Here is a 17790-nt window from a genome sequence, read left to right as displayed (position 1 = left end):
GTTTCAGGCCCATTTTTCAATTAGCTTTTGCCAATTTCTCATTAACGTTATTGTATATTGATAGTAAACATTGTCTTTGCCATCTGAGTAGAGAAGTGTAGGGAGGACTGAGTGGCAAGATATCTTTGCCACATCTGATATTGCCACTAAAAGCCATGGCTAGTTTCAAACTGTACCCTTAACAACAATAAACAGAAAAAAACAATAATACTGCTCTAGAAATAGATATATTGTAATGCAGTAAGCAGAAGTTCGATTCCAGAACAAAATTATTTAATACAACGAGCAACAACTTTACTTTATACTCTATTAGCTATTATGTCAAGGACATATACAGTAAAAGTACCACCACCAAATCTAGACCTCCACTGTATGTGAGATTGAAATCCCAAAGTATTCCTTGTTAATAAAAAGAAATAAATGAAGCACATTTTGAGCAGACCAGGTTAAAAAGAACTCCTAACTGGAACATCGTATCACATGCAAATTTAAATATTTGTACTGTGATTAAGGACAATGCTTTTTTGCCACAGAGACAGCCCTGCTATATATTACAGTGCTGTCGTCCATTCTGTTCACCAGTCTGGGGGAAAGCAGGTGTATCGATGAGGAACGCTGCTCAGGGGAAGAAGTTGTTTTTGTGCCTGGCTCTTTTGGATCCAACAGTCCTGAGTTGCCTCCTGGAGGGGAGAGTTTGGATGATGTGCATTGGAGGTAGTTGGTAATGATGTTGGATACGAGCTCTTTGGGCCTGGAGGGCCAGATAGTTTGGAGATTAAGGAAGTTGTTGGCAATGATTGCTGGTTGCTCATTTATATGACTGGTCTGGTCTGATCCCGTGAGAGCAGTGTTTTGCATAATGGTGGACTGGATGTTGGCTGTAGGCCACACCACTGTCATTGGCCAGCTGTATGTCCTCAGCTGCTGCATGAATTATCATCTCTTCTGATGAGCCTTCCTGGTGATTGAATTAAAGTGACCCCAAAGGAAGACTGTGCTTTCTAGAGGCTTGAAACCTTTAAAATAATGTCTTTTCACAGAGTTGTGTAATGTTGTCTTTATAAATGGAAATTAATTTTATTTTAAGTGTTTGAGATTGACATATCACTTAATTCAAATTAGGGTCACCAGATAAATTAGTTCTTACATAGTGATTAGTTGTTAATATATTAAGAAACATATATTTCCCCATGTATTAGTGCATAAATAAAACACATTAATAGCTTCATTTACAAAGAATTATCAGTTAAGTTTAAATTATTGTTTGTCCACCAATATTTTTGGAGGTTATGCTACAGCTTGTGATCTCACAGTAACTTCCTCCTTACAGGGATGAGTGCTTTAATTGGTGCCAGAGATGTTTCCGAACTGATTTACTCATTACTTAAGTTATTAGTTGGGTCCTTAGGGCTGTGGAGGTGAAGGAATTTCCCTTGCAGGAATTTGGGGTGCAAGGATTTTGGGATGGGTTTTTTTTTTGCAAATTACTTTATTTATTCTGAGGTTTTGGTGTCTTATAAAATAATTTTTTGTAAGGCTATTTTTTCGCATATTTTTTACTTTTTAATGACAAAAATTACACCGTTATAAAGCAAATGAAATACTTGTTTATTGGTAAAGGTAAAACGCAGAAGGGTAATGAGGTGCAATAAGGGGTTCAGCATTTTTTCAGCTGAGACACTCTGGTTGTGTCTGGTTGCTATGATACAAAATATCTGCAAAAGTAAAAATGTCGGCACAAGACAGAGTAACCTACCTGCTCTGGATGAAGGGAGGGCTGAAGCATGTAGAGAGAGAGAATGCACCCACTGTTCTGTTGGGATTCAGTATTCATTTCTTGTCTGCTGTTGTTTTTGTTCAGCAATTTGAAGGTTGGTCTTAGTGGTATTCGCCCGTCCTCCACTGTGATTGGACAGCTGGGTTCAAAGCGACAGTGACGAGCAGAAAAAAATGGCAAACATTTAAAACTCAGCGCAGATACTCAGTGCCTCGTCACGCTGCTTGAATTTGTAGCGATGTCCCATGCAAAAATAGAAAAAACATAACATAGCAGTTGTTTACCATCCCCTACAGTTGGGTTGTCAATACTGTGGTATTGCAAGTAGGGCGATATAGAAAAAAAATCATATATCATTATATCAATATTTTTGACCGAATACCTCAATATTGGTGATGATTTTGTTGATGCTTTAAAAAAGTATTTACACAATGTTCTTTTGATATACTGTCATCAGTAATGTGGACATAATGACTAAGTAGGTAAAGGCAACTTATAGAATAGCTAGAGCAGTCTGGTAAGTTTAGAAAATGGCATGATTTTACTGTAACGCAGCCTTCAAAACCAAAGAAGACTGCACGATATTATAATATCCAAAATCTAACACCATATCTAATCTGATTTCCCAATGTCAATTTAATATCAATATTGTCCCGCCCAATTGCAATAGAGCAGTTATATGCAGTTCCAAGTTAAGACGTTTTTGAAGTTTTAATGTTGCAACCTAGTTTAGTAAATAACTTGTTTAGAACTAGCTTCGTTACTAAGTACTTGGTAAAAAAAATTTTGTGAATGGACGGTGCAATCCGAGAGACCAGGAGGTCTAGAATGAAGGTTGTTGAATGAAGGTCTTTATACATTATCCTTATGTAAGTTGTCAGAGTTACTCCAGACTCATGTTGACTGAGTCTTTCACAAATATGCTGACCCTGAAGGCAAACTTGAGGGCATCCATTAGAGAGGGGAGATTATTTATTTATTTTGAAGTAGCCAGACATATGTCTTTCAAAGGCCCTCTAGGATCAAAGTGACTGAATCCTCTGATTCAAGTTTTTTTGAGGACTGGACAACTAGAAGAGCTCAGAGGTCTAGTGAATCAAGTAATTCCTCTCTTCAGCATCATGCAAGGAAATCATTTAGGTTGATAAAAGACTGCGTAATGGCTCACTGGTGAATTCGCCGGAACAAAGATTGAACCTCTAAATATAAAAGAATTCAATAGTCTGTACCGCTACACAAAAGTCCTCTCTGTCTCTCTATCTCTTTCTGCCTTCCTCAATGAATCTGGTTCATCCTCCCAAGTCTCTCCGCTCCTACTTTGTCCACAGGCATTACGTTCATTCTGTCAGCCTCCCATGGACCGTGAATATGATGACATGGTACATACTCTGTTCTAAACCGCTGTTCTCTCCCTCTCTCTCCCCTTCCTTTTGTCCACCTTTTCTCTCTGCACCATGTGCTCCTGTAGATTAGCGTTGGCATTTGCCTCCTGAATACCCCAGCTGGGTACTGTAAGCACGAGCACACGTCCCAAGCTGAGGCCAACCTTAGGTTAACTGAATGCAGACTTCAGCCTAGCCACCAAGGAGCTCTAAGCTAGCTTGGCTTGACACGCTAGCTCTCCATATTTTTGCAAATCTAAATCTCCAAGCCCCAGGTTTTGTCTTGCTTGGCAGAGTCAGACAAAGAGTTTGGGAGGCTTTCTCTTTTCTTTTTTACTTGCTGAACATCGAGGGAAAGATGCTTTAATAGCCTGCAGCCTCTTTAGGTGTCTTTCTGCGCTCAGGTTTTGATTGTCAGCAGAGTGACACAGGCAAATTTACCATAGTTATCTAACTACACCACATGCCTTACAGCACTCAAAGCCTCCTGAGCTGTCTGTTATGCCTCTCAATTTGCACCATAAGCAGGCAAGTTGAAAAGGGATAAAATACCTGTATATGGATTTGACTGGGTCCGTTTTGGACATTGGTCACATTAGTGACTCTCTCCACTGGATCTTTCTAGAGCCATTTACTAAACATCCTTCACGCTTTGCTTATTCACAAATCATGCTGAAGAATGCATTCACCATGTTTGACCATTTAACCTATGCTATTGGTCATGGATAAAAAAGCAGTTTATTGGTAACCCATTCACACATTACCTAAATCTATATCTAGTTCCGTATACACAGCTGTAAGTCATAAGATTTTAGATTTAGAAAAAGCCATCATCTATTGTCTCTAAATTACTAACAATTATTTGTTTCTCCATATTAACCACACTGTAACTAATAGTAACTTATGTTCACCCCCTCACACAATGCTGAGCAGTGTCCAAATTAGGTATTTCTCAGATTGTGGATTCAGTATAAAAGGGGTATAGATAATCTATACCAGGGCTGGGCCGAAGGATGATGCCAATGTCGTTGATGTCTGCCCATCATTGATCACTGAGCCTAACTTATTAAAATATTGGGGTTTAGGTTCATGATGGTGTTAATGGCATTCACTGTGTGCTTTTAACATAACTCCAATGATCTGTCAGCTGCCAGATGGGCAAAATAGCATTTTATTTAGCGACCAAGTTTGACGCTGCCACCGTAAAGATCTGTGTCCATCATTGATCAATATTTGCTCGCATTTACTGGGCTGACTTTTTTGGCTGTCAAAGCAGCTTTTTGAGTAAGTTATTAATAACTCACAGATACATTATTTGCAGTAGTTCACCTTTCACCTTCTCTTCCCCTCTCTTAAACACACTCACAGCATGGTGCTTCTAGTCTCAGACCTCAGTGCTGATATTGTGCTAATGTCATGCTTAAAGCATAAAGTTGGTGGTTCCCGGTTCAGCTTTGGGTGTTTGATTAACACCTTTCGTTGCCCCCCATAACAACAATATCACTATCCATCACAATGTTTCACTGCAGACATCCTCATATTCCAATTCATTTAACATCACCCAGCCTTAAGCTATACTGTTTAATGTAGAACTGTTAGATAAATTAGAATGAACATTTACCACCAAATTTCACACACTAAGCATTCTGTATTTTTTAATGAGAGTAGAGATTAAAAGTACGTGACATAAATTGAAAAGTTGCCATAGTTCCATGCAGTTTCACTATCAATGTTATTGTAGCTCTATGAAGAAAGGGAATCACCAGATGCCCCAAAATACAATATTATCATGATACATAAGTCATGATACAGTATTATTGAGATTTTAAGCATTTTGTGATATGTTGAGTATTGTGATGCAAAATGCCCTGATACTATGCTTTGTCAATTTTCCCCCACCACTGAGGCTTATAAATCCTTTGACCTTTACAATGTGTTGAAACAGAGTTTTACTCTCTGTTTCTTGTGTTTTACTACAAATGATGCAAACTCTTATTTTATTAAATATTCTCTCTCTTTGTCTCCTTCAGACTCTCATGGGATGGATCTGTTTGCAGTTGCAGTCCACGAGTTCGGTCACGCCATCGGTCTGGTCCACACCTCAGCCATAGAGTCCATCATGAGGCCATACTACCAAGGTCCTGTAGGAGACCCTCTAAAATACGACCTACCCTATGAAGACAAGGTCCGCGTCTGGCAGCTCTACGGTACGAGGGAACATGTAGCTATATGTGTGTTTTACGTGAAAGAAAGAGGTTGAAGGAATTAAATTATTTGCAATCCATCAGAGTTTCCAGAATAATTCTGCCTCAAGTGTTAAAAAATTGGCCATGTATTTGTTAAAGGAAGTCATTTTTTTTCCCTTTTTTTTACAGCCAGCCTTTCTTAGTATTGCAAAAATACTTTCCTGCATCCCGCCTAGTCTATGTTATCTTAGAATTGTCATCTACTGGACATATAGTTTCCCATGATTGTTTACAGCACTATATCATTACAGACGTTTATGCTACATAACATACTGGCTAAATTAGCTGTTTATTTGAGTCTCAAAGATTTTTTTGCTTCTACTCGATGTCTGAGCAGTGCTGTGAAATCTCAGTGTGTGTCTGTAAACACTGTGGAGACATACACTGCTGCTTTCACAGAATCCTCCTCCACTCAACTGACCATGACTGGGGAGCTTCTGCTATAATTATGTATGTTTCCCGCTGCTGGTGGAAACAGCCGTATGCTGGTGACAGCTCAACAGAGTGAAGATACAGAGGCCTCCACATGCAAGAAGCAGCAACTGATGCACTCTGTAGAGGAATGGTACTGATTTAATGAAAACATGAATGGATTTAATTGGACCTCATTGCGGCGCAGGGCCTTAACACACCATTCGCTATAGGAAAGTTTGAGCAAATGTCAGTGCCAGAATGATCAATATGAAGAAGAGTGAAGTATATGAGAGAACAAAGGCACAAAACCAACAAAAAGGAAGGGAGAATTACACACAGAATGTGGCATGTTGTACCATGCTGCAATATAGCCAAATAGTTATGTTGTAAAAGACGGTAGTAGAGCAAATAACCAAGAATCAAAATAATGTTATTACATGCTTTATGTTCAAGTTGACATTTGACGTCCCCCCCAGGTGTCAGAGACTCGGTGTCCCACACAAACCGACCAGGCAGCCCCTCCCAGACAGCTGAGCCTCCTGTCCTGCTAGACCTCCCTGAAAACAGATCCAATCTCCTGTAAGTAGAAGATGTATGTATGTATGTAAGATGATGTATTCAGATCCAAGGATATTCATAAAAACATTGAGGGCTGAAGTCTGACATTTCTATTCCTCACCACTTTTTGAAAAAGTAGATGTTGTTCTCATCTCTTTTGAATGGCATCCTTTGTTAAAAATGTTATCTTACACTAAGAAATGTTAATGAACAAATAACTGTTTGATAAGTGTTTATTACATAATAATAAGAAAATGTACAATTCAATGTAAATATCCAAACAAAAAAGCACTGACCAAAAAAGTGGCCTTAGCTAAAAACAAAAGGTTTACCTATTCTACCGATTCCAAAATGACCCAAAAATGCAAATGTGCCAATTAGTAACTGTAACAATTCTTGTTACAGTTTTCCACTCTCTCTCACATGGCAACACATATGAAAAGTCGAGGGGATTATAAATTAATAATTACAAGTTAATGTGTCATTGACATGAATAAGTGTCCCATGAACATTTAAAGAGGTTGCTTCTTCCAACAGAGGTGGAAATCTAAGTCATGCCTACATGTATGTTACCTCAGCTGGAATACCATTGAAAACGATGTTGATTAAAAGGCTATTTATAATAATATTTATAGCTATTTCAAAGCAATACACAATAACTGAGGGCCTTACTGCATCATATTCCATCATATTTTTATACTTTAAATTGTCTCCTGCCACCTGAATTTTGTAAAAAGTAAATGGACTTGCATTTGTATAGCACATTTCCATCCGGCTGTGCTTAGATCAAATGCAGTGATCTTGCATCACCAAAGTTGCAGCTCTGTTTTGTAAAATCTTATGTTTTCCAGTCTTTACTCATTCTGTAAATCCCATTCAACATGACACTGCCTGCGCTTTAATGCCCAGAGGAGTGCAGCAGAGAGGAGTGTCAATAAAAAATAGGATGGCACAGTACAATTTTGGCACCAACAGTGTGGTTTGCTCCACAGTGGACTCAAGACGCATCTTATTAGGACAAGTGTTGCTCTTCGATATGTCTTATGGTTCAGTTGGCAAAGGACAGACTCATAAAGTTCTGCAAAAATTACATAAACAATTTTAATGTGCATGCTTACCTGTTTCAAGGTAATATAAATCCCTTAACTAGGCATGTTTACACAGCCATAAAAATTAACTATATTAAAGTTTGGGCAATAATATAAGTTCATCTAATCCATAAAAACACTATACTCTTAATAGTCCTCACACAGGTGGTATTTATTGCAGGGTAAATATATTGGATCTCATTATGTTGAGATTTCTATTGTTCTGATGGTTCCTAGTAAATCACCAAAATTAGATTGTGATTGTTTTTTAATTTTCTTACATTTTTCCCCTGTCTTTCGCTGATAAACAATGTAATGAATCCATGTGGGAATACTCAATAGTTGTTGTAAAAAAAGAGTTTTTTGGTGCTTGATATGAAGTCATAAGGTGCCGACAAAGCAAATTAGCAAAGAGGCCGAGAGTGAGCTTGGGAGCCTGCCCGTCTAATTAAGTAATTCCCTAAAGCAAGTTGGGCGGCTATCAGCCTGTAGTTCTTCAGATTATCGAGGATAATTAGGCTTAATTTCGTCCATTTATGTATTTTGAGTGTACGCACACACACGTACACAACACCAGGCACTAACCTTAAAGTAGCCCCCGAGAGATCCAAAGAAAGACTTCACAAAAATGCCTTTATTCTGAGGTGCTGCGATTCAAATTACTTTGAAAGAACACACAGATGCACACACACACTAAAGTAAACAGCGAGGCAGCACTAGGAAGCTGAACAGGCAGTGGTGGGATATTTAATCATATTTTCTCCCCACTTTCGGACTTTCACTGCCTTCATTAATCATTTCCCACCAACTCCATCAGGTCTTGATGCGTGAAAAAGCTGGATTAGGCCTGACAAGGGCACCAATGCTGACCACTAGGCAGTGGTGTAGCGTTAATAGAGCTCTGAATAGAGACCTTTGTTGATAATATAAGGCCTGGCGGGCTCCCACTCTCAGCCCCGTGGTGCTAATGGCTTCATCATTGGCAGGCCAGCCACGTCAGTGCTTTAAATCACTTAAAAACCCTGTGGATAAATGCACTGAGGGACCCCACCATGTCAGACTGATAGCATCTCCTCTATTGTTTAGCCTGGTTTCACTGATTCATGCACAGGCAGCAGTGGATGAAAAGAAATGTGTGACTTAAATTTTGATGCATAAAAATATCCTAAAAAAGGATCAACACATATTGAATTTAAAGAAAACAAGGGGTAATGGATTTTTTGACAAATAGACATCACTTTTGTTGATATGTAACAAAGAATTTCAGATCATGGGTACCTCGGAGCACAGAAACATCATTGTCTGTGGCGTTCAAAGATTTAAAGTGTCCAGTTTTACATAAGAGGTTCTTTTTTCCCCCTCTTTTCACAATCTTCTCTCCTCCTACTTTGCTCACATTTCTCTCAGGCCGGCGCGAGATGCTCCAGACAGATGCACCAGTCACTTTGATGCAGTGGCCCAGATACGAGGAGAGGCCTTCTTTTTCAAAGGTACAGAGTCACAAAGGGAAAGAGACAGACGCAAAGCTACAGAGCTGCGTGGGAAAAAATGAAAAGAAATTAGCTAAATGAGCAGAAATGGAAGCAAATTAAAAAAAGGAGAGAGAGAAAAGGAAAGGGGATGAGGATGAAAGAGCGGGGTGGATGCGGACGCCCGACTGAGCCGGTTGAGCCCTGCTGAGAGACTGCAGTCCAAAAATTACATCAGGCTTTCATGCTTGCCCTCTGGAGGAATGACCCCTAGCTCTCCCGCTGACAACAGAAACAAGAAACAGACTCACATACCTTCTTAATGTTAGCTGAGTATGCTCAACTACAACTGGCATTTTGTTTTTTCATCATTTGACAAGAGATATTACAGTTTATAGATGGTTGTTACAACAACTTTGCCATCTTAATGTTGTTTTTTCAAATGTTTGAATTGTTCATCATGTAGCTTTCGCATGCAGTTTTAATCAGCCTGTAACATATGGGATGGTGTCTGCCTGTCTCACATGTTTAACCAGGCCTAATTCTTGAGAGACATGACTCAGCCTGGTATATGTTGGTTGTTATGAGCACAGCATTATGAATTTTGAAGGAGTGGTGAACCTTCGTTTTTAGTTGGCCCTAGAGCTGTTCTAAAATGTCACCACATGCGTAAACTCGGCCAAAGATGACAATAGACAAACTGCAGCGGAAACGCAGATGGGTTTTTGAATAGATTGATAATAAATGAATTCGTATATTTTTTGAGTCACAAAATTCAAAAAGTTGAAACACCTTGTCAACCTTGAAAATGGATTTTGACATTCACAGTGTAAGGTGCTGTGTATAAAAATTTCTAAACAAACATGCCAGTGATAACCTTTATATTCCTAAGTCCTTTATATTCACTTACATATGCAAAGTTGTGTTGCAAGTCTCCCCTTAGCGAATACATGACAATTAACAAATAACCAAAGCTGCAAGCAATGACAAACGGGCCTTTGCGCATATCAGGGGTACAGACAGGACAATGGTGCATGTTTGTGAAATGATAATTAATGCATGAAATCAAAGATGGCTGACCTACTGTCAGGAGAAAAAAAATCAAAATGTTTTCATATGCTCTTGAAGATGAGAGCAATGATCCAATTAAATTCCATAAACATGAAAGGAACTCCATCCCAACCCCACCAAGTCCAATCAATGAAGAACTTTACAATTATCACCAGTTTGATATGTTTGCCAATTTTCATGCGTTTTTAAGCATTTTAAATCATGTTAACCTAACCAAATCCCCTGTGGGTCCTGGAAACTTTTATGCCCTGGCCGTAATAATGGTCAACACCATTATCCACATAAGTAGTACTGATCCTCCAAACTGTTCCTTTCATCATAGGAAAGTACTTCTGGCGACTAACACGAGAGAAGCACCTGGTGTCTCTGCGTCCTGCTCAGATCCATCGTTTCTGGAGGGGCCTCCCACCAAACCTGGACAGTGTAGATGCTGTGTATGAGAGACCTGGTGACCACAAAATAGTCTTTTTCAAAGGTACAGTACCAAAACAACTCTACATTCCAATGTGTTATCACACCATGGAATGAGTCTTAAAATATACAAAAAGTTAGTCTGGTTTAATAGTGTCAGTGAGTATCTGCAATCATTTCCTTTTCTTCTCTGTTTCTGTCACAAGAAAAAAAAGTTTAAAAGAAGAGGTAAACTTAAGAAAAAGTTTTTTTTTTCTCTTTATTTTGAAACTTCTGATAACTAGCAGACGCTTTAAAATGTGATTCATCCACACTATAAAGAGGAGAGATGAAAAGAGGCAGTTCATACCTTTCTTACTGGGACTTTGAAGGAAATTGCGACTTTTTTTTCTCTGTGTGAGAGTGCAGAAGAGTTTTGAATCTAATTTTAAAAAACATGGGTGCAGAAACAAGGTCATGTTTCACATTTGATATAAAATGTATAACAGCTTTCCTGGCGGCGAGCGTTCTCTGTTGGCTGCATAGCAAAAAAAATGTGTTAATCTTTTTTTTATTTTATGAGTGTCCTTTACGTATCTTTCAAGTCTCTCATCTTTTCAAATGTATCATCTCAAGGCACACACTGTGCGCTGTGTGTGATGTAAAAAAACTTTAGATTGTTGTGTCCACCTTCTTCAGGTCTAAAGTACTGGATATTTAAAGACAATATTGTGGAAGAGGGCTACCCTCGTCCAATCAGTGACTTTGGCCTGCCCTTGGAAGGAGTGGATGCAGCTTTTGTTTGGCTACACAACGACAAAACCTACTTCTTCAAGGACAACCACTACTGGCGCTACGATGACCACCTGAGGCGTATGGACCTGGGCTACCCTAAAGACAGCACGCTTTGGAAGGGGCTGCCGCCACAACTGGACGACGCCATGAGGTGGTCTGATGGTGAGTAGCAATGAAAATGCTTTTCTTCTTCTATCAGTTACATAGACTGAAAACAAAATCACATCGATGATAGTTAATTATTATCCACAGTCGTGCTTGGTATGAAAAAAGCTGATCTTTTTAGCTGTGCATTGAGAAAACAGTTGTTTCCACTTTCTCAAAACCTTCCTGTAGCTCCTCTCCAGGTACTCTCAAACATGCTTGAAGATGTCGCCCTAGCATTATTTAGTTCTGCCCTCACCTTACGGATTGTGCACAAGACTCAAAGGGAGTCAGTTGTTGACTTTTAGGTCCTTTGAGTGCTTCAACCTGTCACATAGAGTAAAGCCAGTCCCTCTATAGAAAGGTGTGATTCTAACTCCTTGAGACCCCATATCAAGATCCATGATCTCATTCTTTGTCACCAACCAAAGTGTGAGACTGAAGGTGAGGGTTAAAATGAAGGTTAATTGATGTAAGCTTTGTTTGATGTTTTAAGCCATCAGTCTGCCTGGTCTCACTACCATGGCATCAGAAAAATGCAGCCCGGGCAGTGTTGTGACACTGAAGGCACCCTTTTGCATTTGTACGAGACACGTCAGGCTCTCAACCAACTCCAGTGTAAACCATCAGCATCATTATTAAACATTCAGAGGAAGAGACATAGTATAAAGAAAAAGCATGCATAGGACTGGTGGGAGGGGATGGATGGGTCCAACAAGCACAGAACTTTGACCCAGGAAACCAATGTTTGTGTCCTGTTTGAAATTAAAAGTAAACGTTAAATTATTTTATCACACCTTTTCCTAACCAAGTACTTTTGTTGCCTTAGTTAAGATAGGTCGACTCACATGACTTACCGCCAACCCCTTCTGTGTCGAGATACAACACAAACGCTTCTGCCCCAGCATTAGACTATTGTAAGTAGGAATGAGATAATGTTACACCAGTATGCCTCAGATGAGGTACTTGTCAGATCATCTAACAGTGTCTGAAACCCCTGTAATAATGGTGGAAACAACTGGCCGACTTTTGCCACACAGCTTATAGTCTGTTGGAATAAGTTCCTTTTTTTTCAACCAGGCAACAAGTTACATAAAGTGTGGTAATTATCTTAACCACTTTCATGTTTACTTTTGAAGTATAACCTAAGGTGCTTTCTCCTGTGGTGAAAGTGAAGTAGGCCAACTAAGCTAAATTTCTATGTATATAACGGCTTCCTTGAGCAGGTATCACAAAGTGCTTTACAATAAATGACAGAAGCCCAACAAAAAATCCAGATACATCAATGACAATGATATCACGACATGATAGTATACCACAAAAGCAGATGTCTCACTTTGTCTTTCTCTGCTTCCATAACATGGAGGCTTCTCTAAAGAACTTGAAATAAATGTCTGATAATAATGACGTGTTGCTACTTTTTAAATATTCCACAAGATAAATGACCAAAACCATGCCCCCAAATGTAATCTATCACCAAGACTGAAAATGTGTGACATATTTTGACCTCTTGTGTCTTTATTAAAAATTCATTATAAAGACATACTGATTGATTGCATTTAACATATAAATGATAAATCTCGACTGTCTGTTTCTTCCAGCGCTAAATGATTACATTTCTCAGAGAAAAATAGAGTTGTAACACTCCACCAGAGCATTAGACCACTGGTAGCTCTGGTAGCTGCCAGTGCCAAAGGCAAGATAGTGCAATATCCTTCTCAGGGGAAATCCTCATACAGGAATGAATTACAAGAGAAATATGAGACATCGATGGAACAATTATGCAAGTTAGCAAACATGCAGCTTCAAGTCTTGGATGAAGTTTTACGATGAGATTACAATTCTGAGCCAACTTCCTCGGAGCAGGAAACACTGCAGCGTCAGAGACACTTGAAATGTTTCTTTTTAGTGATGGATGAATGAACATTTATGGTCCCCTGAGGATGGATCCACTGACTTTGGTGTTCCCTTTACTTTTCCTTTGGTGCCATCATGATGCTGATATTTTTGATTTTGAGTGAAATGTCTTGATATCTAATACATGGATTGCCTTGCAATTTGATACAAACATTCATGTCCCCCACGGGATGCACTGTAATGACTTTGGTGATGCCTTTTCATCTAGTGCCATCAAGGTCGAAGTTTCTATTTGTTCAATACTTTTGACTGCTTGCAAAATTAATAAGAAGGGGCGATCCAAATGCTTTGAAACTTCAATCATTGCCATGGTAACAAATGTCCAAATCAATTTTTGAATGCTTCATTTTTTTTTCAATGCCAAATTTGTGGAGAATATTGTGTTAGAAAAAGTGTTAGACACAAATGAGGCCAGTGTTATCAGTGCAGTAATCAGCCCCTGCTCTGAGTATTAAATTGACAATCCGATGAGAAAAAGTATCAAGTGAGATTAATTGCAAATAGTTATCCACAGCTGCTAACTTTAGTCCCACAAAACTCTGCTGATTAGTTAATCAGTGTATAGGAATATGATGGATTATTATTAATATTCATGGCTAATTATCACTGAAGCTTCAAAGTCCCTTCACTTGTATTAGGAACAGCCCTACAGATGAGGTTGTTGCTAATTAGCAAATTTTTGCATGCTAACATGCTCAAGAATTGTAATCATTCTAAGCATTATTCCTGCTAAAGAGAAGCATGCTAGCAGAATAACTGTGAGGATGTTCAGCATGTTGACACGAGCATTTCGCATCCCACAAAGCTGTGATGGCATAGCACAGTAGTAATGCCATTGTGATTAAGTTACATAATGTTGATGTTTGAGTGGAACAAATCATTCATCACCTTAGTCTCATTTAAATGAAGAATAATCTCATTACATTTTAAAAGTGGTTTGAATTCAAATGTAATGCATTTATTAAATGGAAACACCTACTGTATGTCTCATAGATATGGCATCTATCTGGAAAAATCTATTTTAGTGTAAGATTCGTTATCATTCATACAGCACATTCGGTCATGACATGTATTTTCATCTCATTTGAGTTTATTTTATTTTGGCAGTCTCCCTGTTTGTATCCATGCACAATATTTTGTTGGCATAGCTGCAGTATGCAGATTAGAGGGCACATTTGCATTTGATTGCTTTTTCATGTGTCAAAATATTTTTTAACCTTTTATCTGTCATTTTGACGTAACACACATGGTCCTTTTTTTTATGCCTACACTCTGCAGTGAAACACGTTCAAACCTTGGAGCTCACCCAGTGTAATCACTGTGAGCAGCTCCTCTGTAGCAGCTGAGTGTCAAGGTCACAATGCCTGCTTCCACCGAAGCATCACACTCATCCGATCACACATGCATGTTAATAAGAGATGTAAAATTTGTTTGAAAAAGTAGTTTGAGAAACTTTTTTTTCTATATATTTTTCTTCTGTTTTACTGTTGTGTGTGTGTATGTGTGTGTGTGTGTGTGTGTGTGTTTGTGTGTGAATATTAGGCTCTGAATGATGCTAGGGCATTTTTAGATTCAAAAATACCCCCAAACCAGCTAGTGAGTTCTGAAATTTGAGGCCACTCTCAGTGGGAGCCTGGATGTCTCTAATCCCCTCTGCAGCATGTGGATACAAGGAAGCTCTCTCCTTGTCAGGTGTTTAGTGGTCTGTGCTCTGTCTTCGGCCTCGCTCCAAGCTGTTTGATGTGTGTACGCACATGTGTGTATGCGTGCATGTGTGAGAGGAGGCCAATTGCGCAGTCCCGACTCCGCTTCACCCACAGCCATTATCACCACAGAGCCGGGAAGGGTAAACTTGGAAACCTACACGCACAAACGCACATAGACAGACCATGGGGCATGGGAACTGGAGCCACATCAAAGCCTGCTCTCTGTTTGTTTCACCAGCTCAGGATGAAAAGAGAGAGAAAAGAGATAGAGACAGACAGGAGGGGAGAAAGGAGTTATATGACAGCAAGAAGGAGAGAGGAGATACAGTGACACCTCGTTATGAAAATAGAACAGAAAGACGGGGAGGGATATGTGAAAAGGGGAATCCAGACAAGAGGAGATATGGGGACACCTGAGGATGAAGAAAGATAATAAGGACAAGAGAAGAAAAAGAAGAGATCTTAGGAAGATAGATGGCTTGACTCAGAGGACAGATAGAGAAATCATAGAGAGACAGCGAAAGGCAGTAAAGCCGTAGAGAATGGTTGCAGTGGAGTAAAAAAAAGGGGTATAAAGGGCATTAATGTAGCTGTAATGATGATAATAATCGTAGCGGCTGGCATCAGTATGGCACCCAGGAACAGTTTTGCATTTTAGTCATGGTGAAATGTAAAGGGAGAGGAAAATTAAATTTATCAGGCATGAATATTATCTTTAACCTGTGAGGAAGTTAAAGTCAGCATTCATAAGTGGTGTCACATTAGTAGAGTTATAACCTCTGTTACCATAAAGTCAGGAGGTGATCCTGTAGTGACTTAGTGCTTTAAAATCTTTGGTACTTCATAATGACAAGATCCAGAAAATATTAACACAGAAAACTAAGGGTTGATTAAAGGTTACACCACACAGATTTATTACAAAGTTGCAATAAAACTAGCAGTTGTTGTTAACATGGAGAGCTCAACAAGTTACACCACAACATATAACTCATAAACAGCATCATAACAAAAGCATTCAGTGCTGTAATTGAAAGGCCTCTTTAGCATATAGCATGCAGAAAATACACTTTTATCGTCAAAAACAAATGTTTTTTAACAGCATAGGGAACAGGAAACACCACATAAGTCTGCTATGGCTCAATAGATAGTGCTCATATTACATACAACACACCAATCCCAGCGAGGAACTAATAATAACAAAGCATTCTAAATACCATTAACAAAGATAAAATACTAAATAACATCGTAAAATGGGAAGGTACTAGTAATAAATAAATGTACTAAATGAAGGCAAAGGCAATTAAAAGATTAGTAATGACAAATTGAATAATTTGCTCTGCCACATAGCCAAAGCCCAAAAACAAGTCCTCCAGATCATATGTTCCTACCCTCTAATACAACCCACAGTAGTGTTTCCTAAATTAGCATCCCTACCAGTGGATGACAGAAGAGCCTGCACATGACCATTAATGGCGGCAGTTTTAAACACATGGTTAACATTGTAAAATAGTTGCAGTAGCACCAATAGGTGATGCGTGGTTAGTTTTGGTCAGGTTTAGAAAAAAGATCATGGTTTGGCCTAAGATTAGTATGTTTGTTATTTAATGTAACCTGATATATCTCATGTGACATTCATAATGTACATCACATGATATATGCCATATTATGTTACCTTATTATAAATCTTCAACGTTGAATTTACAGCTAGATCTAAGTCCACTGCTTGTTTGACCTGTCCATCATTCCCTCCACCCACACCAGGTGGACTTTTCGCTCCTCATATTAAATTGCCTGATTTCTTCTGGCCACTGGAGGGTACCTTAACAATAAACCTAAATATGAGTTGTAATTTCTGCTTGTTAAAACAACCTGTGTGTGTGTAGTTTGGAGGACAGTCACCTAAAGCCTGCTATTATTATTTCTCTGTCATAGAGCTCCACTGATGTCCAAATATTGTTAAAAACACTTCAATAAGCCTGACTGTTAGACATGATCCTTCATTGTCATTAACATAGACTCTGTAGTGTATTTGTAAATCCCATATACTGCCTAGCTACCCCAACTAAAAATTAGCATATATTAATCCACAGATGAAATTAGTTCTCATAAATGCACTATTTACTCCTGTTGAGTAACCTTTGCTAAATTGACCAGCTCTCTTATGAAATTACTGATCCTTTCTTAGGACTGAAACTATGTATTTGAAACTCATTTCTAATGATTAACATCTTTAGTATGAATGAATGTGCTTGGGGCCGTGTTCTTATGTGATTTGTTGACAAAAAATATATATAAATACAGTAAGACCAGCCTCATGTTTCAGTAATGAATTAATAGAGAAGTCCCCTAAGACCAAACATTACCATAAAGTAAATCTAATTACTCTTCCAAGAGTGCTATGTTTTGGCTTTAGGATTTTTTGCACAATAATGAAACTCTTTTTGGACAATGATGAAATTACTTTTAGGTCCATATCTCTATTACATGATGTTGCTATATGGCAACAATAACGCCATCTCAATTTTACCAAAAGTCAGTAATATAAAATCCAAGTTTTACTGTTTAGTCACGAAAAGGGGATTTTCTACTATGATATGATGAATAATTGATCATATATATTAACTGGAAATCCTCTTTGCACTTCTTTTTTTTTTGTTATTGTTTTTTTTTTTCTTTCTCTCTCTGCACTTCTTTTTTCCTTGGACATGACACAGAGAAGGTCATGATCTGAGAGATCCTAAAGTTGACTAATGGTTCAATATTTAGGCAAAATTCCTTCAGGAAAGAGAAAAAAGGTAAATACTACTGGGGGTAAGTTAACTTTTAATTGTCA

The 17790-nt window shown here is 38.6% G+C and overlaps 1 protein-coding gene across 2 annotated transcripts in view; it reads left to right on the top strand.

Annotated features, from left to right (window-relative positions):
- Positions 1-17790, top strand: part of LOC121960011 (matrix metalloproteinase-17-like) — an 85478-nt gene that overhangs the window by 59423 nt on the left and 8265 nt on the right. For both annotated transcript variants that reach the window (XM_088071223.1, XM_042509597.2), the window contains exons 5-9: positions 5190-5366; positions 6296-6398; positions 8873-8955; positions 10328-10480; positions 11095-11352. In XM_088071223.1, the coding sequence (XP_087927349.1) occupies positions 5190-5366; positions 6296-6398; positions 8873-8955; positions 10328-10480; positions 11095-11352 (774 nt within the window). The remainder of the gene's footprint in view (positions 1-5189; positions 5367-6295; positions 6399-8872; positions 8956-10327; positions 10481-11094; positions 11353-17790) is intronic.

The sequence above is a fragment of the Plectropomus leopardus genome, chromosome 20 (genome assembly GCF_026936395.1).
Source record: "Plectropomus leopardus strain MGB_pleo_1.0 chromosome 20, ASM2693639v1, whole genome shotgun sequence".
Classification (NCBI taxonomy): domain Eukaryota; kingdom Metazoa; phylum Chordata; class Actinopteri; order Perciformes; family Serranidae; genus Plectropomus; species Plectropomus leopardus.
Note: the sequence above shows the minus strand (reverse complement) of the source record. Positions and strands in the feature narration are given on the sequence as shown.